Here is a 26,275-nt window from a genome sequence, read left to right as displayed (position 1 = left end):
TGTTTATCTGGGAAATTAATTAGACACAACTCAAATTTTACGTCTTAAATATTGCAATTATTATCAAACTCTTAAAAAAAAAATCAATATGACTACATCATTGAGATTCAATCGGTCTTTGTATTCATTGGCGAACTCTCATATTAAGTGTAAAATTTCCAAAGAAAAGCTTTGACATATTTTTCGACGAGAATAATTTCTTATAGTCCAGAAGAATCATGAGTGATGTACGTGGGTAGTTATCACTAAATCTTTTAAAATTGGACAACTATATCATGTATTGTCATAAATTATGATCTGTAATTCATCATCAATTTCTATTAAATAAGTCAATCAACCTCCACAAGAAGTCATAAGTGTAATGATGTAGGCAACTTTAAACTAGGATTTCGAATGAGATGTGGACCAACACATGTATTACGGTAATATTAAAAAAGGCTCACTCGTTTGCGTGAAGATTATTTGAAGATTCAAGCTCAATTTGAAAAGATCAATAAGAAATGGTGTTCTTGTACATCGGAGAAGTTACCTAATCATATCGCGTCAGATTTATTGCACTAAAAGATTTCACGATATATAATTAGGGGGAGAAAATACGCGCTGCAAGCTTTTTCCCTTAACCATGTTTTTGTCCCACATTAGATTTTCCTGATAAAGGTTTTTAATGAGGTAGCATTGCAAACATATTATGAAGAATAATGTACTCTTTTTCCTTCACAATGTTTTTAATGAGGCACAATGTTTTCCCTTAACCATGGTTTTGTCTCACATGATTTTTCGTAGTAAGGTTTTAATGAGGCACAATCTTCGATAATGGACATCCAAGGGAGAGTGTTACAAAATATTGTGTGGATGCCCATTATATTCCTATACGCTCTGGAACATTCTCGGTTTAGGGTTAAATGTTTTCTAAGAAAAACCTACCTATTGTATATGTATACATAATATATATCCCCTATTTAATGTAATACTCCCCCCCCCCATTTTTTAAATACTTGCTCCATTTCTCTTGGACACGCATGTCAACGCTAAACTTTAATTACTAATATCTTTAATTATCAATAATTATAAATTCTAACAATTGAAAATTAATAATCTATTTATTGAGATGATTCCAACAAGTACCTACAAGACTATACTCCCTCCGTATTTTTTTAAGTGTTACACTTCCCATTTTCGGCCGTATTTTTTTAAAGCTACATTACAATATATATCTCTCCTCTCATGATCCCCACCCAAACCCACCGCTAATTTTTTATTATATCTTTCCTCTCACATTCATTACTTTTCAATAAACTATTAATCCCACTATATTTCTTTTACAATTTTTTAATAATCCAACTACCCCACTTACCTATTATTTTATTTAAGTAAATTATATTGCCTAAAACTATGTGCCGATCAAAGTATAACACTTAAAAAAACACGGAGATAGTATTTTTTCTTATGTATAAATCATAAATATTAGTCAAAGTAAGACAAATGAATAGTGCAAAAAATAGAAATGGAGCAAGTATTTAAAAATGGAGGGAGTAATAGACTAATCAACTCTCTCACAATTTCTCTTCTATTCCTCTTATTTTATAACACTAGAAACTTTTTTTTTTTCTTTTTTTTTAAAAAAAAAAAGATAAACAAAAACAAAAAACGATAGTGAGGAAACATGTGAGATATTAATAAAAATAAAAATAAAATCAACTGGGATTTTATATAATAAATTCCTATAATACATGATATATACTAGTTACTCTCTTAGCTCTTTTTTTTTTCCGTACTTTGTGCCTGAGGTGTTTGGATACATTGCCTTTCATTATCTACTTATTGCTCCACTATATGATAAGTTCCCAATATTTTACGTGCATGCATCAAAAATCCTCCTCTATGAACCAAGCAGAGACTGTTCGACAACACGGGGAAAGTTAGACAATTAACAGCAGGCAATGACAATAAGAAATGAAGATAAAATTTCAAGAACTATGCATCAAATCCATCAGTTTTAATATTGAGCGATTGTTTTTGCCTACCAAATTAAGCAGACGAAGGGCTGCAGGCCGAGTAAACTTTCTTGCAAAGAGGAAGCAAGGGAGGGTTTACCCTTGTTACTGCACCATTCTCTTCGATTTTCAGTCTCATAGTAGATGTTATCTATTTCCTGCAGTGTTTCCAAGAATTTTAATCAACACTTTCCAACATAACCAATATTTGGTAGTACAATGTTTAATTGTGATGCAAGGGATGAACTTGCAGTTAAGTTTTCTACATATCTATATCTATCTATCTATATATATATATTAAAACTCAAGGTAAGAATTGTAATCATGCCACGTGGTTATTCTTGCCACGTGTCGTCATGACTTGATAAATAATATGCTAAAAACGATCATCAATGTTTCCCCACAAAAATTTTATGTTTATAAATTCTAAATTTTTAATTGAACTTATATATATATTTCAATATAATCTCATTCTTTCATTTACCCATCCATAATTCATATAGGTTATATGTATTTAAAATATGTAACACAAAAATACATAGCAATTTCAAAACCATAACATGTGTTTACCTTAAGAAATTTTTAATGATAGATAAAAATTCATTTAACAAATAAAATAAACTAATATGAAGTATAAAAGTTAGGTTACTGCATTTTTCTTAATGAATTTTGATAATGTTTAATAATATTTACCAAAAAAAAAAAATTATTTTATAAAAACTATAAAACCACCAATAAATTTCACTTTAATTGATTATAAATTTTTTATATACAAAAAATGACCCGGGGCATCGCCCGGGCCTAAAACTAGTTATTATATTAATCGCAATGTGAAGATAACCCTAGGCATTCTCATCAAGGACATGCTTTGATTGATAGTAATATAAACAAGTATTAATTATGCTTGGATTTTCCTTGCAATTACACCATCACAACCTCATTTTCCCTCATCACCTAAATTCATCTACATTTTCTTTACTTACTTTTATCACCCCCATAATAAAAATACCCCGATTCCAAGCATGCCCTAAGACTCGGTAAAAAATAAAATAAAATAAAATAAAATAAATATATAAATAATTATAAAAATAAAATAAAATAAAATAAAATAAACACTAGATAAGATTAATGTTGCAGCAGCTGCCACTATGCCAGGTCTCCCATAACCATGCATATACATCATATTACTAGTCTATAATATGGTGATTGGCCTGATTGCTGTCTCCTAGATTCAATGAAATTATCAGCTACAACCATATAAGTGTATCCTTCTTATGATAACAAAAATCAATATGAGTGAATCATTAGTGTCCAATATAGTCCTCCTCACTAGGGTAGGCTAGCTCTAACAGTTTGACAAACACACAAAAATAAATAAATAAAGCATGAGTCCATTATAAAAATACATGGAAGGAAAAGGAGGGAATAGTAGAATGGGTGTTGGTTTTAAACAAAACAGTATGCTGCCATAAAATAGGAAGAAGCATACCTTAATGGAGAGAATCAATTCAGGGGTTGCGTCTGAAAATTTATATGTTACAGGATGCCATCCACGTCTTTCATGGTCTTTAGAAGCTGGAAGATCCCAAGCCGTATGTATCAAAGATCTTCTTGTTATCTCTCCTTCAAGGCCTTCTTGCTGAATTACATCAATATGAGTATTATTTACTATTATTATAATAATACTACTAGTAACAATAACAAAAAAATTCACTTAATAACCTATGTTCACCGGACTCGGCCAAAATCCCGAAGTGTCCGTGTCGACACGACACGACGCGGACACGGACACGGAATTCGTGTCAGATTCGGCAGTGAGCACTCGGACACTTCAGAGAGAGGCTGAAACTCCATTTTTGCCAACTTGAAATCGTGACTTAGTATAAATTTTTCGCAGACTCCATTGTTTCCGGCATGAGTTGGTCGATATTAGCAAGAGAAAATGAAAATTTTGGTATTTACTCTGATATGAGTGAGGAAAAGATGGAAAAGTGGGACAGCCCTTAATTAATAAGGGTGGAAAAGTGGGACAGCTGTGTGGTAGATTTTGAATTTAGTTACTTTATTTGTCCTTTGACTTTTGACCACTCATTCTCTCTCTTTTATACCAGTACACTTATTACTACATACTTACTTTTACTACAAGTATTTTTTAATCTATATTATTTGTCATGCTACTGTATTATTTAAATTACTCCATTTGAAATTATTTTAAAATAATATTATATTTTAATTTCCAAGGTATTAAACAAAGAAAATTAATGAAATATTTAAATAATTTGTATTGTACTATATATTTTTTTTTGTAAAATATGAAAGTGCCGTGTCCCCGCACCCGTGTCCAAATATAGGACAGAGTCCCCGTGTCCTAAAATTTTGGAAATTGACGAATCGGACACGTATCCGTGTCCGACACACGTACCCGAGTCCATGTAACATAGTTAATAACCATTTAAACACTTCCATATTATGAACTTCCTAATAAATAATGGGAGGATATCAGCCCACAGCAAACAGAAAAAGTTGAAATGTGTTAATTATTCCAGTAATTAAAATTCAAAGCCCTACATTAATTGGCTGAATTGTTCAAAAATGGTACAAGTAGAATTTATTGACCAAACCACAAGAACGCCATTTAGACTGCTTTGATCATATATAAAATTTGACCTTCAAGCTTGTAGGCGGCCTAAGTGCAAAATTTTCAGAGGCACACATTTTGTGCATGGAGTTATTTGTTATCACTTTGAATGTGTGGCTTCCCTCTTTGGTTTTCAGAGGCTGGAGTTATTTGTGCCTCTGAAAATTTGTGCAAGGAGTTGTTATCATATATAAAATTTTCAGAGGCTGGAGTTATTTGTGCAAGTAGGTAGTTTTCCTTGCATTTGGAGTTTGCATGGAGAAGTTAATGTTGAGGGGAGAGATTTGTTTGCATTTCATGTTGCTTCTTGGTTGCGGGATAACTTAGGTGTTCATTCAGTAACTATCATCCCAGTGTCAGTGTTCATGATGACAAAGACGGTCATCATTAAAAATTTAAATTTTGAAGGAGGCTCCCTATCTTTAATGGTGGCGGTAAGCAAAGTCCTCTATTTTCTTGCGTTCTATATAGGTAGAATTGCAGGAAAGGAACCTGCATTTTGGTGTAAGGTTCCTCATAGAAGAGTCGTGAAAAAATACGACTCTCTTGGGTTGGCTCCTGGCCTCTTAGGAGGTGGCTATGCTTTTAGATCCCTAGGAGTGGAGCCGTTTTATGGGTTCTTTTCGGCAAAAGGGTGCTTCTTTCGACTTCCGGGTGTATGGTCTCTTCACTACTTCCATCGTGAATTTGCATAGGTGTCATTGCAAGTTTCGATACCCTTCTCTAGTGTTAGCTTGCATTCTCGGTCCATCTCCAAAGTTTTGGTTCGTTTGGCAACTATTGGTCCAAGAAGAGGTTTTGGTAAGAACCTTATGGTGATCCGGGCTCCGAGGTAATTGGTATGTTGCTCTAAGGGTATGGTAAGTCACTTCGTTTACTTCGTTTTCCCTCTACTGGTAAGTGGCAAACCCACTCTATGGGTTTGTTTAGGCATGTGGGTTCTCCAACAATACACAAGGTTTATCTTTTTGTTTTTGCGTGTTTAGCTAGGTGGATTTGGTTGTTTTTAGTTACTTGTTTTATTTCTCTTAGGTTGTAATTTGCCCTTTATTTATGAAGTTCTCATTGTCAAAAAAGAAAAAAAAAAACTCACTAGTCCAATGACATCATACATAATAACATTATGATTCCATTCCCCCGTTTTTTGCAACAATTACCTTTTGAAGACGTTTCACAGATATAACATCATTTCCAAATAAGGCAATCCAACATTTCATTTCACACAAATAAATACCCAATATACCCTTATTATAAATTTATTTTCTTATTAACATGGTTTGCTGGTACTGTAAAAGATTTTGTGGTACCTCACACAATTTACTTTCCCCTACATATTGCAAAATATATTGAGAATTGAGGAAATACATTTATTGTTGTTTTTTTTTTTTTTTTTAAATGCAATCAGAGTAATTACTATCTCCATTTTATATTATACACATCAAATGTCTTGACATGGACTTCTAGATAAAATTTGTTTGTTAGTGTTAAATGGAGAAAGAAAAATAAAGAATTATAGATGAATGTGATGAGGAAAAAGATAGAGAGAAATGCAACTTAAAAAAGAAAAGGAAAAAAAAAATTGCAACCATTTATAGTACATAATATAAAAAGCAAAAGAAAAATTGTTTAAGAGGTAATATACATCTATTTACGAACATTATACTTCCTCAGTTTTTTATCATTGCACCATTCATGTTGGGCACACATTTTTTGGTAGTGGGAAAAATGAAGAGAGAGAAGGGTAAAAGTACAAAAAAATCCATGTGATGTAAACATAAAGTAAAGAATCAAGTGTTAAAAGTAAGGGTATATTGGATATTTATAGTGTGAACACACATATTTTGTTTCTTTAAATGGAAATGGTGCAATATTTGTAAAATTTCCTTAAAAGGCCAGTGGTGCAATAATAAAAGAACAGAGGAAGTAGTATATATAACCAAACATAGCATAGTACCTGTGTCTTATTTTTCCCTACTAGCTTCTTACTAATGATTTTTTATTCTACTCACTTTACTCATCTGTAGATTATCTTTACCATCATACACCACTTACCCAAAAATATTTACACCTTCACACTCTCTTACTGTATCTTACACATAGTTATCAGAATCGATATTCTACCTTGAATCGGTCAGTGGAGTAGAATCGAATTGTAGAATTGTACGAATGTACGATTCTACAAAATTGTAAAATTAGGCTTCAAAATGTAACTAATAAATACATACATAATTTTCAAGCAATAAGAATGATAATAATATATATTGTAGATAACATAATATCAATAATACAAGCATAAAGTAGTTTTAGAAGTAATTTCGCACGCGCATAACTCAAATAGTACACTATAAACTATAAAGTCAAATTATTGGTATACATTCTTAACCACAAGAGTATGAGACAAATATTGTTAAATTATGAAAAAAAAAAAAATAATAATAATAACATTATTGACTCGTAAAATTGTTTCACCTAATAAAAAAATCCAATGATAATAGAAAAATAAGTGTCAAATTAGTTTATTTTAACGAGATATTTAAAGAATGACAATTACAATAAACTCATGTTATAAAAGTGTTTTTTATATTCCAAAAGTGAAATGCATAAGACTCATGAATACATTCTTATGCCCACAAAATTTAAATGGTTAGATAGAATTTTAAAAGTTATTTAAATTAATGTTTCATTAGTTTTATTATGATTTATATTGAATAATATATAAGTTATTGATATGGGTACAAGACCAATTTATTAAAAAGCAGACCTCAAGAGCTTTCTAACGATATATTATAAGCTCAATTTCGACTTCACAATCAAAAGTTATGGGTTACGGAAAATCAGACTTTTTGCAGGAGTAGAATCGTTAGAATCGGTATAGAATCGTAGAATCGGTACCGATTCCACCGATTTTAACCGATTCCACCGATTTTAACCGATTCCACCGATTTTAACCGATTCTAGCGATTCTATGAGCGCGATTCTACAATATATTGATTCTACCGACCATTTACATTGTTTAGGTGGATTAGAATCGTAGAATCGTACAATTCTACGATCCGAATTGCGATTTTAATCACATTGATCTTACACACACCGACATTTTTACACTGACTCTCCTACTTAACTTGCACCCACTTGCATTTTACTTTCCTTACACCCACTCATCATTTTATAACAAGTTGACTTGCTTTTTACTTCTCCTCATACTCGCTCACCATTTTGATAACAAGATAACGAGTGGAAAAATGTTTTTAAAATTAGAATAAAGTATTAAGAGTATAGAACTTTCAATAATGGTTTAAAACCGAAAACGTACAGAACTTTCATATAGATTACCCGCAAAATTAGACAATAATAATTACCTAATTTTAGCATAGTCCAACATAAATACTACCTCTGTTACTTTTTATTTGCAACAAATAAAGTGTGAGTGAAAAATGTCTAACTGTTAGCCAATAAAAAGAAACGGATGTAGAACAAAATTAAAACCAAAAAGCAATAGATAATCATAATTCTAAATTTAGAAAATCAAATTTAAAGCAATGCCAGAAATTTTTCCAAAGATAATAAACTTGCAAGACAATCCTGAAATTGGGATACTTACAGCAAGCAATGTTTGAACATAATGTTCATCTGGTATGCAGTTGTGTTCCTTAGATGTATCTACTGGCTGCAATGCAAAATTATAGAATATCAGGTAAAATCCAAGAATCTGTCACCTGATTGGTACAAATTTGTACACCAAGAGACAATAATGTGTTCGCAAGACATGCACCAGCTTAATCTCATGCAAAAGTCCACGATAGTAATCCGACTCCAAAATCAGGTTCTTTATCAATTATTCTCGATAACAGTCACTCTAATCCACATTTCAAGGTTGTAATAAAAGTTAAATAAAGACAATCATATAATTGATTGTAGAGATTCATCCATAGTTTAGATACAGATCTGGACAACATTTAGTGCCGTAGGAATGGATACGAATCGTTCATTGCAGATCACATCACATGGATTGAGGTAAGAACTTGGTTTAGAAGTTTTTTCTTTAGGTGTTTTTTTAATGATTTACTTATATATAATGTAATTAATAGTCTACTAAGTTATATTTTCCAAATAAAACATCATACCACTCTTAACCAACATTTATTACATCTTTCTACACTCCCTTGCTTAGATTATCTTATACACACCCACCTTTTGTAAATTCTCTCTCTCTCTCTCTCTCACCCTATCTTACACCCACCTTTTTTCAAACTTTTTTCTTGGCACACTTTTTTTTAGAAGTATTTTTTAAACCGCATAGCTGCATTGATTCGGAAGGAACAAAAAGAGAGAGAGAGAGAGAGAGAGAGAGAGAGAGATTGTATAAATTTATGTTAATGTATAAATACATATAGTTTTAGGAAAAATTGACAAGAATAATCTCAACTTTGCCTCATTCACAAAATAATCACTACTTTCGATTATTTTTTAATAATCCGAACTTTGATACGAATTTACTCTCAATAGTCCCAAGTGACTTTAATTAACACTTATAAAAATTGTTAATTATTAATTAACACTTAACTAACCTTTTTTTTTTTTTTGAAATCAACACTTAACTAGCTAAATAAACTTTGCCTTAAAAAAATTAAAAAAAAATAAATAAAATAAAACTAAAAATAAAACCCACAACCACGCTCCCAGACCACGTCCTACCCTCTGCCGCCGCGCCCAGTCTCCCCTTCCCCCACCGCGCCCAGTCTCCCCTTTCCCCCGCACCGGCGCTGCCTCACCCTACCCCTGCGTCGCCACCTAATCCACCATACCCAACAATGGTGAGATCTGCATTCTCTCCCCACCAATCCCAATTTCCGCCATCTCCATTCTCCACCAGTAGTGCCGCCCGCGTCAAAGCTAAGATAGGCTCTCAATCGCAGGAGTTTTTTTGCGGTGTGGGAGGAGTTTCTTAGGGCTTTTTCGGTGGAGGGAAGGGGGTTTCGGGATGGGGTAATGGTGGTTTAGAGGCCAGCGCATGGGTTTGGGTGCGGCGGAAGGGGCAGGGGTGGATGGATGGCCGACCCGAGAAGATGGTTTGGCTAGTAGAGAAGTAGGTGGTTGATTTTTAGTTATTTAATTAATTATTTTCGTAAATTTTGTTTAAATTTTTTTTATTTTATTTTTATTTTTTTAACCAATTAGTTACAAGGCGACACATGTTAGATAACTTGATATAACACGTTAGATGACCGGATGGGACCATTGGAAGCAAATTCGTATAAAAGTTCGGATTATTAAAAAAAAAATCAAAAGTATAGATTATTTTAGGTGAATGAGGCAAAGTTGTGATTATTTTTGTCAATTTTCCCATAGTTTTATATTAATGTTTAGGAAATACTTACATTAATAATATCACCTTTGCCTCATCTTTACAGAACAATCCCACCTTATACCCCCATCTTCTCAAAACGATCCTTTTTACTAAATTTTTTTTTATTTTTCTTTTCATCTCTCTTCCATCCTTACCACTCTCCACCAAGCTATCACAACCAGCACACCTCCATAACCACCACCCCCACTAAATAACCAAACTGACTCCACCCCACCACCCACGACTCCACCCTTGAATGAACTCCATTGCTACCAAATCCCCAAAACTCTACCCCCCACCTATACCCTCACGCTTACCCCAAACCAGTCGGAAACAATCTCACGCTCACCCCACTACTGATCTTAATGGGATTAATAACTTAGGAAAGGGGAGGGGTTTTCTGTTCGGCAAGGTAAGGGGTGGGGGTTGTTGTTCGGTGGGGAAGGTGGGTAGGAAGAAGGGAAAGAGAGAAGGGGGAAAGAGAAGGAATAGGGGAAGAGGGAAAGAGGGAAGGTGGCTACCATGTCCGGAGGGAAACGAAGAAGAGGTGGGTCCGGGGGAGGCCTCGCTGGTCCATCACAGAGGAGCGATAGGAGAAGGAAGGAGAAAGGTTTTTTTATTCCTTTATTATTTTAAAAAAATAAATATTATTAAAAAAAATAATCAGAAGGTGACATGTGGAAGTTATCTCCTAAAACTTGTTGCTAATTTCTCAACTCGGTAAAAGGCTTGTTTTGAGAATATGGGGCATTAAGGTGAGATTATGTGCAGAATATGCAAAGGTGGGATTGTTTAGAAAAGATGCGAAAAATGAGGGATTATTAGTTTCAATATTTCCTAATATTTATGTATAGTTTATATTTATGTTTATATATATGTTTATTAATGTTTATGTTAATGTTATTGCATATATTTATGTTAATGTTTTATGTTTATGTTTATGTTTATGTTTATGTTTAAAGAAAGTATAAAATTGATTACTCCCTTGAAAGAAAGGGCTCCTTTTCTCTATCACCCTTCCTGCTACGACCAGACATTAAGGAGAAGATGATTGAAAAATGCTCGAATTTGCGTATAGATGGCGAAGAAAGGGCCACTCGGAAAGGATTGTCAAGTTGTATTCACTGGGCCCTTAATCAGATGCAACCCTACAAGGCACCCGGACCGGATGGGATGCATGCAATCTTCTATTAGCATTTTTGGCATATATTGGGTAATGATGTCGTAAATTTTGTTAGTAACATTTTACATGGCATTTCCTCTATATGTGATGTGAATAATACTAACATTGTATTGATTCTCAAAATTAAGTCCCCAAAATATATGACTGAATTCCGACCCATAGCTCTTTGCAATGTGATTTATAAGATTGTTACCAAAGCTCTTGTTATCGAACTAAAAAATATTCTCCCTGGAATTGTAATGAAGAATCAAAGTGCATTTGTTCCGGGGCGTTTGATTACTGATAATGCCTTAATTGCTTTGGAGATTTTTCATTCTATGAAGAGAAACAGGGGTAGGAAAGGCTTGGTTGCCATGAAACTTGATATGAGCAAGGCTTATGATAGAGTAGAGTGGGGCTTCCCGAAAAAATTGCTACTAACGATGGGTTTTGATGGAAGGTGGGTGAACTTAATTTTGGACTGTATATCTACGGTCAAGTACTCTTTTGTGATTAATTGAAAGGTTTGTGGGTCGGTTTCACCATCTAGAGGGCTCCGGCAAGGGGATCCCTTGTCACCGTACCTTTTTATTCTCATTGCGGATGCATTCTCTAGAATGATGAACACTGAGTAGAGTAAGAGCCTTCATGGGGCTCGTGCTAGCCACAATGGTCCGGAGGTTTCTCACCTCCTTTTTGCAGATGATAGTCTTCTTTTCACTAGGGCCACTCGACAGAAATGCACAATTATTGTAATATTCTCAACCACTACTGATATGTCCATTTTATACAGTGTTTTACCCCCGTCCCTTGGTCGTTATTAGTAGTGTTTTTGGCTCTTTCGGGCCACTTTTATTACTAATTTGTGTGTTCTAGTGTTTTCGTAGTTTTAGTTGTATTTTACAGGAAATTGCACTCTTGGAGCATTTTCCCGGGCTCTATGGATCAACTGCGGAAGTTAGAAGGACACGACCACTTTTGGAGCCCAGGATCGGTGAGAGCCGATGATTAAGGGCTCGGTAATTGGGATCCCGAGGCATTTGGACCAAGTATTCGAGACCCGAGAGGAAATCCGGATTGGGCCGAGAAATCTAGCCTAATCGAAGTCCAAGCCTCAAGGAGAAGCAACCGCCCGATCGAGCTACCCCTAGCACGATCGGGCGCGGCGAGATTAGTAGGCTGAGCGTGCTGAGGCGCGCCCGATCGTGCGAGCATCTAGCACGATCGGGCGATGCTGCTGGGTAGGAACGCGAAGAAAAAGGCGCGCCCGATCGGGCGGCCCTTCGCCCGATCGGGCGCGTGTTTCTGGAAGGCCTGATTAAGTTTAGTTTTAATTCTTGTTTTAGGAAACGTTTAAATACGTTTTTGTACGGTATTATTAGATTACCTTCTTTCTTAGACTTTCTCTCTCTACTTAGTATTTTTCTCTCTCTTAAATTCTCTCTCAACTTTTGTTATTAATTCTTCCTTTAATTCCAGATTTATTTTTTGGTAACAATTTCTTCTCTTTTAATTTCAGCTATTTTATTTGTTTTCTTGATTACGCTTTTGTTTAATTGCTTGATTAGTTTAGTCATGATGATTTGTGAGTAGTTTAATTTCTAGGGTTTATGGGGATCTAATAAATGATATGAAGGGGTAATTTTGTGTTTGTTAATTATCAATGCTTGGTTGATTTCCTATTGATTGATTAAATGCTATGCAATTAAGTTTGGCCAGATTTAATTGATGAGTTTAGCAATATTAATTCGAGATTCGACAGATGAGAATTGATGTTTAGGCTTAGTTTCAATAGGCGGATTAATTTATAAATAGTTAAGTCGAGATTCGACAGATGAGATTTAATACCGGTAAATGGACTCTGTGATTATAATACGTAGCGAAAGCCCTTTATAATCTGATTAACCAAGATGATTGCTTACTATGATTTTGCCCTGGAATATTGTTTATTAGTGAACCTATGCCCTAGGCCTTTTAATATTTGATTTTCTCCCTACTTTATTTCCTTCGACCCTATTCTCCGTAGTTTAGATTTTATTCATAATAATATTGGTTACTTAGATAATTTAGATTATATTAATTAATTAGGAGTAAAAAGACCTGTATCCCTGTGGAGTTCGACCCTACTTCCCTATCTACCTTAGTTAGAGGATTTAGGTAATTATTTTTTATTAGGGAATACGACTTTACCTTGTCAAAATTTGGCGCCGTTGCCGGGGAAACGGTTTTATTTTTGTTTTCTGATTATATTTTTATAGTCTAGATTATCCCTTTTTTGCCTCAGAGAACGTTAGTTCTTTGAGGCAATTCTCGTATTTGCTTCTAGTTTTTGTTTATGCCCGGGTGTTCCACATCAGGTTACATTCCATTCGATCCTGAGATCGAACGTTCCTTCCATAGACAGAAAAATCTCTACAAGCAAATCCTGGCGGATTCTGGTGATAATAACAATAATCACCGCGATCCTCCCTCTGATTCTAGTGACACAGATATTTCTTCAGATTCAGGATCAGAGATGACGGCCCAGAAGAAACTCAGTGACTACTCGCAACAGAAGCTCACAGATTTCCCGCACCTTACTCCCACTCCGGCTCTAGATGGGGTTCAATTTGAGATCAAGCCCCAATTTATCACTATGATAGAGAGGAAGCAGTTCAGCGGAGCTAAGGGTGAAGATCCTAATCTTCACATCGCAGATTTCTGCCAATATTGTAACACCATTAGACAAGCCGGGGTCACGCAAGACCAAATCAGGGAGATTATTTTTCCCTTTTCATTATGTGGCAAAGCAAAATTATGGTTTAATGGTTTGAATAGAACTGCACTTGGTATTACTGACTGGGAAACTCTTGCTTTGAATTTCAATAATAAATATTATCCCGAAGAGAACAGCGGTGCTAAGGAGTGCTATTCAGAACTTCGCTCAAGAGGCCGACGAAACATTATATGAGGCTTGGGAGAGGTTCAAGGATCTACAGAGAGAGTGCCCCCACCACAATCTAGCACAATGGCAATTGATCCAAGCATTTTATGATGGACTTGGAAATTCTTCTAGATCAGTGTTAGATTCGGCAGCTAGTGGGAGGTTTATGAATTTAAATGTGGATGATGCAGGACAGGTTATCGAAGACATGGAAATACACAATTCCCAATATGGGAATCCGAGAGGGTTTGCAAATAAAGGAAAACATAATGTTGATTCTGTATCCTTTTTGCAAGCTCAATTAACATCTATTTTTCAAAAATTAGATAATCTTACTGCTGCTCCTAACTCTGTAGCTAATGTTTCTGCTGTTGCTAACCATGAAGCTTTTTGTGAAAATTGTGGAATTGTTGGTCATTGGGAGCAAGATTGTAGGAGCTCTATGGAACAAGTTAATGCCTTTCAAACCTATAGGCAGAATAACCCTTATTCCAATTCCTACAATGCCGGTTATAAAAATCATCCTTATCTTTCGTACCGGAGCACCAATGTACAAAATCCTTCACCTCCACAAAAACCACAACAGCAAACCCCACCACAGCAAAAATATTATCATCCTAATTCCGGCCAGAAAAGCCAAGCATCACCCTCATCATCTTCCGACCCTGCCATGACAGAAATTAGAGCAATACTTGCCAATATGCAAAAGCACATGGAGAGTAGGGATGCGCAAATTGATTCTCTCCTAGCCCATAATAAAATCATGGACAATCAAATTGCACAACTTTCATCTACCCTACAATCCCGTCAGCAGGGAGCTCTACCAGCACAACCTATCCATCCTACAGATCATGCCAACGCAATCACTCTACGGAGTGGTTCACATTATGATGGACCTCCTATGCCAAAGGAAGATAGACCAGTTCCTGATCTAGATTCCTCTATACCAAACGCTAATCCTGCTAGCCCTGTAGGGCTACAAATAGATACTAACCCTACTAATGTTTCTGTGCAGGGTAAATCGCAGGATAAAGGAGGAGATGTGCAGAGCCCAGTTATCAAGCTTCCATTCCCTAATAGACAACCGAAGAATAAGCTTGATAAACAATTCGGTAAGTTTCTAAAGGTTGTGAAAAACCTGCAGGTAACAGTTCCTTTCACTGATTTAATCACTCAAGTGTCTGCTTATGCTAAATTTATGAAAGACATTCTGACTAGGAAAAGGGCCTTTAATGAAGTAGAAACTGTAGCTTTCACAGAGGAGTGTAGCGCTCTATTGCAAAACAAATCCCCTCCTAAATTAAAGGATCCCGGTAGTTTTTCTATCCCTTGTCACATTGGGAATGTTTTTATTGACAAAGCTTTGTGTGATTTGGGTGCTAGTGTCAGTGTCATGCCATCGTCTGTCTGCGCTAAATTAAATATGGGAGAATTAAAAGTTACTAAATACCCCTTAGGTATTTTAGAGGACGTACCTGTTAGCGTTGGTAAATTTTTTATTCCCGTTGATTTTGTTGTTTTAGACATGGCAGAGGACACACAAATACCCATTATATTAGGTAGGTCTTTCCTCCATACTGCAGGAGCGATTATTGATGTAAAAAATGGTAAACTAACCCTTTCTGTAGGTGACGATAATGTTACTTTCAATTTATGGAAGGTTTTGAAAGGGCCTATGCTAGAGGAAAATTGTTGTTACATTGATATAATTGATGTAATGGACGATATTTGTGATGATAGCTTGCCACAGGTTCTTGCGAAGGATCCCTTAGAGGAAGTTCTCTGCGGGACTTTATCTAGCGACAATGCAAGCATTTGGGGTAATGAGGTACAAGATATTGAAAAGGCTCTTTCCTTAAAAGAGTTAAGCCCCAAGGAAATAATGAAGGTAGTAAATTTGGTTCAGGAATCAAAACCTGCAGAGGTTAAGAAACCTGAGCTAAAACCTCTCCCTTCTCATTTAAAATATGTTTTTCTAGATGAACAGGAACTACACCCCGTGATCATCAGTACTGCACTCACTGACCTACAATCTTCCCAACTTCTAGGGGTTCTCAAAACCCACAAGAAGGCTATAGGGTACAGCATTGATGATCTCAAGGGTATTAGCCCTGACTTTTGTATGCACAGGATACATCTACAGGATACCTATAAGCCCTGCATTCAACCCCAAAGAAGATTAAATCCTAACATGCAGGAAGTAGTCAAGAAAGAGGTTATGAAATTACTTGATGCAGGTATTATCTATCCTATTTCTGACTCCAAGTGGGTAAGTCCCGTGCAGGTAGTGCCAAAGAAGGGTGGGATGACTGTGATAACAAATGGAAAAAATGAATTAATCCCCACTAGAACTGTAACAAGGTGGCGTATGTGCATAGACTATCGTAGATTAAATATCGCCACTAAAAAGGATCACTTCCCCCTTCCCTTTATTGAACAAATGCTTGAGAGGTTAGCCAATCACAAATTCTTTTGCTATTTGGATGGGTATTCGGGATTTTTCCAAATTCCGATTCACCCTGAAGATCAGGAAAAGACTACTTTTACATGCCCTTATGGCACTTTTGCATATCGTAGAATGCCCTTTGGTTTATGTAATGCAACCGCTACCTTTCAACGTTGTATGATGAGCATTTTTTCTAAATTCATAGAGTCTATTATGGAGGTCTTTATGGATGATTTTAGCGTTTATGGTTCTTCATTTGACTCATGTTTAATTAATCTCGCTAAAGTTTTGAAAAGATGTGAAGAGTGCAACTTAGTCCTTAATTGGGAAAAATGTCACTTTATGGTGACAGAGAGAGTAGTCCTAGGTCATATTGTATCTGATAAGGGCATACAAGTAGACAAGGCTAAAATATAAGTGATTGAGCAATTACCTCCCCCAGTAAATGTTAAGGGAGTTAGAAGTTTCTTGGGTCATGCGGGGTTTTATCGCCGCTTTATCAAAGATTTTTCTAAAATTGCTAAACCACTGACACAGCTCTTAAGGATGCCCCATTTATTTTTACTGACGAGTGTCTTGAGGCTTTCAACAGGATCAAGCAGGCTTTGATATCGGCACCCATCATATGTGCTCCCGATTGGAACCTTCCTTTCAAAATCATGTGTGATGCAAGTGACTTTGCACTAGGAGCCGTGCTCGGACAGAGGAAGGACAAGGTTTTGCATGCTATTTATTATGCTAGCAAAACTTTGGATGAAGCCCAAGTCAACTATGCCACTACGGAAAAGGAGTTTCTTGCTGTTATTTATGCTTTAGAAAAATTTAGATCATATCTTGTTGGTTCTAAAGTTATTGTTTTTACTGATCATGCAGCATTGAAATATTTGATAGCTAAGGCGGAATCAAAGCCAAGGCTACTCCGGTGGGTTCTCTTGCTCCAAGATTTCAACATAGAAATCAAAGATAAAAAGGGAGCAGAGAACGTAGTGGCAGACCACTTGTCACGTATCAGGTATGATGAGGGTAAGGATTCTCTACCTATAGATGATTCCTTCCCTGATGACAATCTATATGCAGTTGTAGAGCAACACCCATGGTATGCAGACTTTGCTAATTATTTAGTGGGTGGTACTCTACCCCTTGACTTGTCCTACCAACAAAGAAAGAAATTCCTTTCTGATGTTAAGCATTATTTTTGGAATGATCCTTTTTTGTTTCGTGAGTGTGCAGATGGATTATTTCGCAGGTGTGTTCCCGTATGGGAAGTCCACGGTGTGCTTACCAGTTGCCACACCTCACCATATAGAGAACATCATGGCCCCACTAAAACGGTGGCCAAGATTAATGAGTCAGGTTTTTATTGGCCTACAATGTATAAAGATGCTAACATGTTTGTGCAGGCTTGTGACTTGCCAGAGGACTGGCAACATCTCGCGGAGGCATGAGATGCCCCAAACAGGAATTTTAGAAGTTGAGATTTTTGACGTTTGGGGTGTTGATTACATGGGACCGTTCCCTTCTTCAAAAGGGAACCGTTATATTCTTGTCGCCGTAGATTATGTATCCAAGTGGGTTGAGGCCATCGCCACTCCTACCAATGATGCCAAGGTCGTCCACAAACTTTTTAAGAAGACCATCTTTCCAAGATTTGGCGTACCTAGAGCTATAATAAGTGACGGAGGATCTCACTTTCATGAACGGAAGTTGGACACCCTCCTCAAAAAGTATGGTGTCTACCATAGGACAGGTTTAGCCTACCACCCCCAAACTAGTGGCCAAGTCGAGGTTTCCAACCGCGAGATTAAGGCCATTCTTGAGAAGGTGGTGTCAAAATCAAGGAAAGATTGGAGTGACAAGTTGGACGACACTCTTTGGGCATACAGAACTGCATTCAAGACCCCTATAGGTACTACTCTGTATAGACTCGTGTATGGAAAAGCATGTCATCTCCCGGTTGAATTGGAATATAAGGCATATTGGGCTATTAAGGAGCTCAATCTAGATGCCAAACTAGCGGGGGAAAAGAGGTTACTTCAACTTAATCAACTCGATGAGTTTAGGTTGACGGCCTATGATAGTGCTCGAGTTTACAAAGAGAAGACGAAGAAGTGGCACGATAAGATGATCCTTCCGAGAGAATTCAAAGAGTTACTATTCAACTCACGACTTAAACTTTTCCCAAGAAAGTTAAGGTCAAGGTGGTCGGGTCCTTTTATCGTAAAAAGGGCCAACAAATTCGGTTCTGTGGAAGTTTTCGACGAACATGGTAACGAGTTCAAGGTTAATGGCCAAAGACTCAAGCAATATCATGAGGGAGCTACAATCGGTGCGGTTGATATACTTCACCTAAGTAGTTCCGATTCACACTGAGTTTCACCGTGGTAAGAGGGTCGTGCGGGACCTAGATAAACCAGCGCTTTGCGGGAGGCAACCCGTATTTCTTGCTTTCTAGACTAGTTTTATTTTTATTTTATTTTTTTTTTACTTTAGAGAGGCGAGGAGAGTGAAATTTTACCGTTTATAAGTGTTTTTGTACAGGTATAGGTTTAAGAGGTCAAAAGAGTTAGAAGAATTTGAAGACGAAGAAAAGCAAAGGAAACGACTGGACACGGGCCCGATCGGGCGAAGCTCGCCCGATCGGGCGCGCAAGGGAGGTTAGAATACATGCCTTCTCTTGCCCGATCGGGCGTGGCTGCCTGATCGGGTGCGAGAAGAGAGCTGGAATCGAGCCTTTGGGCGCGCAAATTCAGTCACAAACTCGAGCAACTTTCGCCCGATCGGGCGAGGTTGCCCGATCGGGCGTAAATCGAGTGAAGGAAAAGATATGTCGGGCGAAGCTCGCCCGATCGGGCGAACCATAGGGCGAATTTTTCGTTCGTGTTCGCGCTAGATCGGGCGGAGCTCGCCCGTTCGGGCGCGCAACTCCAATTCTGGAATTCAAATTTATCCGCCCGATCAGGCGCGCCTATTTTTGGCCGTCCCTTATAATTTTCTTCTTCTTTCTTTCCTCATTTTCTTCTTACTTCATCTTCTTCTCCATTACTTTCTCTCTCTAAAACCTCCATTTTTACATCTTCAAACTCACTTCTTTTTCAAGATCTCCTCAAATTCATCCATCTAAACCTAAAATTTTTTTTTACATATTATTAATCCTCACATCTTCCTCCACATTTCCCACCTATTTTCTCCCACTTTCTCTCATACTTCCTTCAAACCCCTAGAGAGAGAAAGCTCCAAGCATCAACTTTTTCCTCATATAATGGCCTCAAAACGTTCAAGGACCCAAAGGGGTGAGAGTTCGAGGGCACCGCAACCAACGGTCAACCCGGATCTTCAAATTCCGGGATGGGAGGAGGTTGTCATTACCTCAGAGGAGCAACGGGTTAGGATGCTAAACCTCATCGATCGCCAAGTAATCTCTACCCGTTTTATTCATCATCCCACACTAGTTAGGTTAGGCCTAGATAAATATTTGGAAAAATTGTTCAAAGGTATAGGCATGAGTGGTTTCTTTCAAATGTGCCATGATACGTATCACTACTTAACATTGGAATTTATTTCAAGTTTTAATGTTATTAAAATGAATGCACTAATTACTCATGTACAATTCCGATTATTAAACAACGATGTGAGACTAACTCTTAAAGAATTTGGAAAGTTGTTTGATTTAAAATCGGATAAACCGATTGAACCCTCTCAAGACCACACCGCCGTGGTCTATAAGAGGCTAACTGGGGAGGATTTAATAAACCTCCAACATGCGAAAGGGACGTGGATTCAACATCCCGTCCCAAAACTTTGGCAAAGATTTGCCGGCCTCACTATTTTTGGGAGGCATGAACCGGCAAATGTTAGGAGAGATGAATTGGAACTTTTGGCATCCTATGTAATTCCTACCGCTGAAAAATTGAACATACCCCATAGGATAGCCAATCACTTCCAAAGGGCGGCCAATGCGGCCGAGGCTAGTAGGTCTAGGGCACCTATTTATTTTGGGGGGTTAGTGACCCACATTGCTAGGAAACACCTAGGTTGGAACCCGGATGGGCATAGGAAAGTTGTAGGATCAAACCTCATGGACCTACCCTATTTAGGGAGTTTGAACTGGGTGCAACCTGTGGGGAGTGATACTTGATGGATAGTCTACCGACAATCGGGTAGGAGGGACCAAGCCTTTACCTTACCCAACCCCGCTTTGACCAAATTTGAGAAGGGGAAGCCTTCTTATACTTTCGAGATTAATGGTCAAGGTGAGGTTCAACCACCTCACCCTTCACCACAACCCCATCAATCCCCCCTAGACCATTCCCCCACTCACCATTCACCACACTACCAACCACCTCCACCCTTCACCTATGGCATACCCACTTCCTCGGTCGACTACAACGTCGACCCCAATGCTCCTTATGACTTTTCGGCTTTTAGGAGCCAATTAGACCGCATCGAGACGCGGCAAGGGAGAGTTGAGAGTATGATGCAAAACTTAGATTCTAGGTTAAGCACCTTAGATGGGCGGGTTGGTTACATAGAGAGGAACCTCGGGAGGGGCCTTTATACCATGTATGATGATTATGCCCGTCGGGGGGCTATTCCTCCCGATTCACTTACTCCAGACTGGTTCCAATACCCCCAAGGAGGGTATTCTCACCCCGTTGCGTATGGTACTTATGTGGACTACTCTTCGGTCCACGGATATGGGGGTGATGCTCCTTTTGGGGGTATGGGTGGGAATGTGGACCCTAACTACTTTGCAGGTGGTTCGGGTTATGGTGGTGCTGCACCAAGCCAAGGTGGTGCCGGTTCGAGTCATGGAGGAGGACATGAGAGGATGGATGATGATGAGAACTAGCTATGCTGGGCTAGTTTCCGAGCCAATGAGGACATTGTCTGATTCTGGCTTGGGGGAGATTTTTGTTTGGTATTTTTCTTTTCCTCTTTTCTTTTATTTTTGGTGTGTTTTATTAGGATAGATTTCTTGCTTTCTAGGTTAGTTTTTATTGCTTTCTTATTTATGAAAAATACAAAAAAATTGAAAAATAAAAAAATCCAAAAATACGTTCCAATGAATTATAAATTATGCTTCCCGGTGCCCATACTTAAGAAAAAGATTTTGTTTTAATTCTTGGTTATTGATAATGAGCATTGTGGATTTGTTGGTCATGATTTGAAGTTTAATTGCTTGGATTCCTAAACATGTGTCAATCTTGCCCAACTACTTGTGAATATAGTGCTTGACTAGTTGATTTGGTTAGGAAATGTGTGATAGTTCCATAATTCCTGGTATGTCAATGAATTTGAGTATTGATTTGCAACTATGAGTAGTGTTTCATGACTTATTATTATGCACATGAGGAGGACGAAGGCGTTCATTCTTTTAGGTAGCCTTCAGAGTATTTAGATACATTTGTTCCCTTCTTGTTACCCATGTTGTTGCTTGTGTCCTTTTATTGTTTATTTAGCCGCATTACAAGCCTATATGAGCCCCATTGGTTACTAGTCCCAAGCTTGGCTTGGGGGAGCTATTAGTTGGTGAGGTGAGGGAGTTGTGGTGTGCACATTATTTGCACAATGTGGGAATAAAAGAAGAGTGTTTGTTCTTTGATTTTTGATTGGAAAATATTGATATGTTGTGTTTCAAAGTTGAAACTTCCAATATGAGTTAAAAAGGGAAAAAAAAAAAAAAAAGAGCAAAAGAAAAAGTTTTTTTTAATGCTCAAATGTTCTATTGGAAGGTTGTTCAAAGAAAAAGAAAAAAAAATAAAATTCAAGTTGAAAAAGAAAAAAAAATGAGTTCAAAGTTTGTATTTCACTCAAGTTCTATATTATCATATTTTTATGAGTGATTATTGTGAGTGTTGGGTTTGTTTATGATGATTAGAGTTGTATTTGGTGGTTTTTGTTGGAGTTGGTTATGTTGATGGAGATGTATGATCATCATTATTTTGATCATGGGTTTATTAGGATATGGCTCCCTTAATGCATAGCTTTTCTCTCACATAATCCCAAATTTATCCTACCTTTACCCTAGCCTTACATTACAAGCTTAAAAGACCTTCCGACCTTGTGCATAGAAGTTATGTAAATGTGAAAGTGTTGTTTATCAATGCAAGTTATGACTTGGCATATTTCGATTCGACTAGTAGGATGAGCGTTCAATGTTTTTATACACACGAGAGTGTGAGTTGGGAGGGCATTGTTCACATTAAAGGGGTTGGGTTGGAGAGCGATCAAGTACATCCTTTACTCGCCACATAAATGAGAGTTGAGTGTGTGAGCACTAGTCTTGAATTCTATATGCTCTTGTGGTTTGCTCTACTTGACAATTGTTGGGGAGGAAGGGTGATTAGATGAATAAGATTGATTGATGTTGAAGCATGTTCATTAGATTTGCCTTGAATCGTTGGTTTTTGATTTGATGATTGGGGTGAAGTATGTTTTATATGTTCATTGATGAGCTCTTTGCTTAGGGACAAGCAAAGGTTTGGCTTGGGGGAGTTTGATATGTCCATTTTATATAGTGTTTTACCCCCGTCCCTTGGTCGTTATTAGTAGTGTTTTTGGCTCTTTCGGGCCACTTTTATTACTAATTTGTGTGTTCTAGTGTTTTCGTAGTTTTAGTTGTATTTTACAGGAATCTTGGAGCATTTTCCCGGGCTTTATGGATCAACTACGGAAGTTAGAAGGACACGACCACTTTTGGAGCCCAGGATCGGTGAGAGCCGGTGATTAAGGGCTCGGTAATTGGGATCCCGAGGCATTTGGACCAAGTATTCGAGACCCGAGAGGAAATCCGGATTGGGCCGAGAAATCTAGCCCAATCGAAGTCCAAGCCTCAAGGAGAAGCAACCGCCCGATCGAGCTACCCCTAGCACGATCGGGCGCGGCGAGATTAGTAGGCTGAGCGTGCTGAGGCGCGCCCGATCGTGCGAGCATCTAGCACGATCGGGCGATGCTGCTGGGTAGGAACGCGAATAAAAAGGCGCGCCCGATCGGGCGCGTGTTTCTGGAAGGCCTGATTAAGTTTAGTTTTAATTCTTGTTTTAGGAAACGTTTAAATACGTTTTTGTACGGTATTATTAGATTACCTTCTTTCTTAGACTTTTTCTCTCTACTTAGTATTTTTCTCTCTCTTAAATTCTCTCTCAACTTTGGTTCTTAATTCTTCCTTTAATTCTTCTGGTAACAATTTCTTCTCTTTTAATTTCAGCTATTTTATTTGTTTTCTTGATTATGCTTTTATTTAATTGCTTGATTAGTTTAGTCATGATGATTTGTGAGTAGTTTAATTTCTAGGGTTTATGGGGATCTAATAAATGATATGAAGGGGTAATTTTGTGTTTGTTAATTATCAATGCTTGGTTGATTTCCTATTGATTGATTAAATGCTATGCAATTAAGTTTGGCCAGATTTAATTGTATGAGTTTAGCAATATTAATTCAAGATTCGACAGATAAGAATTGATGTTTAGGCTTAGTTTCAATAGGCGGATTAATTTATAAATGGTTAAGTCGAGATTCGACAGATGAGATTTAATACCGGTAAATTGACTCTGTGATTATAATACGTAACGAAAGCCCTTTATAACCTGATTAACCAATGCTTGATGATTGCTTACTATGATTTTACCCTGGAATATTGTTTATTAATGAACCTATGCCCTAGGCCTTTTAATATTTTATTTTCTCCCTACTTTATTTCCTTCGACCCTATTCTCCGTAGTTTAGATTTTATTCATAATAATATTGGTTACTTAGATAATTTAGATTATATTAATTAATTAGGAGTAAAAAGACTTGTTTCCCTGTGGAGTTCGACCCTACTTCCCTATCTACCTTAGTTAGAGGATTTAGGTAATTATTTTTTTATTAGGGGATACGACTTTACCTTGTCAAGTACGAGGCAGCATCCGGGCAGAAAATTAATAATGATAAATCGGAGGTCTCTTTTAGTAGAGGAGTGAACATTTAGTTCGCACAAAGAGGAGCTATTAGCAATTCTTAACATGAAAAGTGTCGACAGACATGAGAAATACCTAGTGTTTAGGGTAATTTTACCCTGCCACGTGGTCCAATCAGACGGTGACACGTGTCAGCCTCAGACTGGTCCAAAATGGACCAATCCCTGCTTGACACGTGTCATTCCAGAAATAAAGGGAAAAAGGTGGCCTTTAGGCCCAAATCCCGAGAACGCCGGAAAACGGCGCAGCCCACCAATGATTAGGATTCAGTGACCTAATCAGGGGCACAATTCCCAAAGACCCTATAAATAGGAAGATGTCCCTCATTTTGAGGATACGTTTTACCATTTATTACACCTGCATTCTCTTACATCAGAAAAACACCAGAGCTTGGAATCCGAGCAGACACCTACCTAAATTTCCGTACTCTTTATTCCTTTTCAAGTTACTAACTTGATCGTCGGAGGCGGAGCTCCAACCACCCGGAGTCTCCGTTATTTTGCAGGTACAGCTCGAGTCGGATCAGTTTTCGTGACGTAACTCTCCCGAGGGACAAAAACACCCAAAACATTTGGCGCCGTCTGTGGGGATAGTACCTCGAAGATGGTTCAAGAGTCTGTACCCCCTAACCGTCTGGGCGAAGACCCAGAAGTCTTTACAGACCATGAGGATGAAGATCCTCAGGTCGAAACCTTTACAGCCGAAGACGGCTCTCTCAGAACCAAACGCATCCGGCCCAGAGAGACTCTGGAGCGGGGTGCCTCCCAGGCGGGTCCGAGCAGACCCACTGGGCAGCCGGAAGAGGAAACCCAAACAGCAGCTGGATCAGCCCCTGTCACCCGAGACGAACTCATGAGGTTCATGACAAGTTTCAAGGGTGAAATTAAAGAGTTGATCACCAAAAGCCGGGCTGGCCCAAGTAAAGGTCAGTCGGCGAAGAAGACTCCTCCAGAGAAGGGGAAGTCAGTCAGAAACCGGCAGCCCACTCCCCATCCAAAGGAGAAGGCAGCCGGGACCATTGATTGGTCAAAAATTCTCCTTCCTGGAAGGAACACCAATAACACTCGCCGGACCCAGCAGCCGGTGAGAAGTAAAAAATCAACGCCTGATGCCCGGGAAATCATAAACCGGAGGAGAAACCAATCGCTGTCTGAGTCGGCTTCTACGTCAAACTTTCCAGACAGCTTCAACAACATTTCCGAAGGGAGTGCACCCTCCTTGCATGAGAGCCACACAGGCGGTAATACCGTCCACTCTAGCCCTCACATGATTGGAGTTGTACCGTATGTGCCTACTCAGGCTTACGGACAGTATCCCCCTCATTTCATGCAGTCGGCCTTCTTTGGAGGTCAGGCGGCATACCCAAATGTCCAGCCATTGGACTGGCAGCTTCGTCTGTTGCGCCTGGGTGAACAGCCTTCTGCGTTCACCCGGGAGATAACCGAGGCGGGCCAGCCAGCCAAGGTTAAGAATGTGTTGGTTGGTACCTATGATGGTACCACCAACCCGGAAGACCACCTTATGGCTTACACCAACCTCATGTATCTGAAGGGGTTGGATGATGTCACTTGGTGTCGGTGCTTCCCGGCTACATTGAAGGGCATTGCCGAACAATGGTTTGACAATCTCTCAGCCGGGTCCATCGATAGCTTCAGGAAGCTCGTCTTCCTGTTTGCTTCCAACTTCTCAATGAACATCCCTGCTAAGAAAACAAGCCTTGATTTGAGCACTGTTAAGCAGGGAGAGAGAGAAGGGCTGCGCTCATATGTCAGGCGGTTCAATCTGATTAGAATTCTGATTCAAGGAC

General features: G+C 38.1%; 1 protein-coding gene across 3 annotated transcripts in view; it reads right to left on the bottom strand.

Annotated features, from left to right (window-relative positions):
* Positions 1–1,654: 1,654 nt before the first annotated feature.
* LOC145629128 (glycosyltransferase BC10-like) overlaps positions 1,655–26,275 on the bottom strand; it is a 45,644-nt gene continuing 21,023 nt past the window's right edge. For all 3 annotated transcript variants that reach the window (XM_081681641.1, XM_081681642.1, XM_081681643.1), the window contains 4 exons: positions 8,234–8,299; positions 3,484–3,633; positions 2,025–2,152; positions 1,655–1,897 (listed from right to left, as the gene is read on the bottom strand). In XM_081681641.1, the coding sequence (XP_081537767.1) occupies positions 1,819–1,897; positions 2,025–2,152; positions 3,484–3,633; positions 8,234–8,299 (423 nt within the window). In that variant the 3' untranslated portion in view covers positions 1,655–1,818. The remainder of the gene's footprint in view (positions 1,898–2,024; positions 2,153–3,483; positions 3,634–8,233; positions 8,300–26,275) is intronic.

The sequence above is a fragment of the Chenopodium album genome, chromosome 4 (assembly GCF_948465745.1).
Source record: "Chenopodium album chromosome 4, dcCheAlbu1.1, whole genome shotgun sequence".
In the NCBI taxonomy this organism is placed as follows: Eukaryota; Viridiplantae; Streptophyta; class Magnoliopsida; order Caryophyllales; family Amaranthaceae; genus Chenopodium; species Chenopodium album.
The sequence above is the reverse complement of the archived record's forward strand: the minus strand, read 5'-3'. Positions and strand labels throughout refer to the sequence as shown.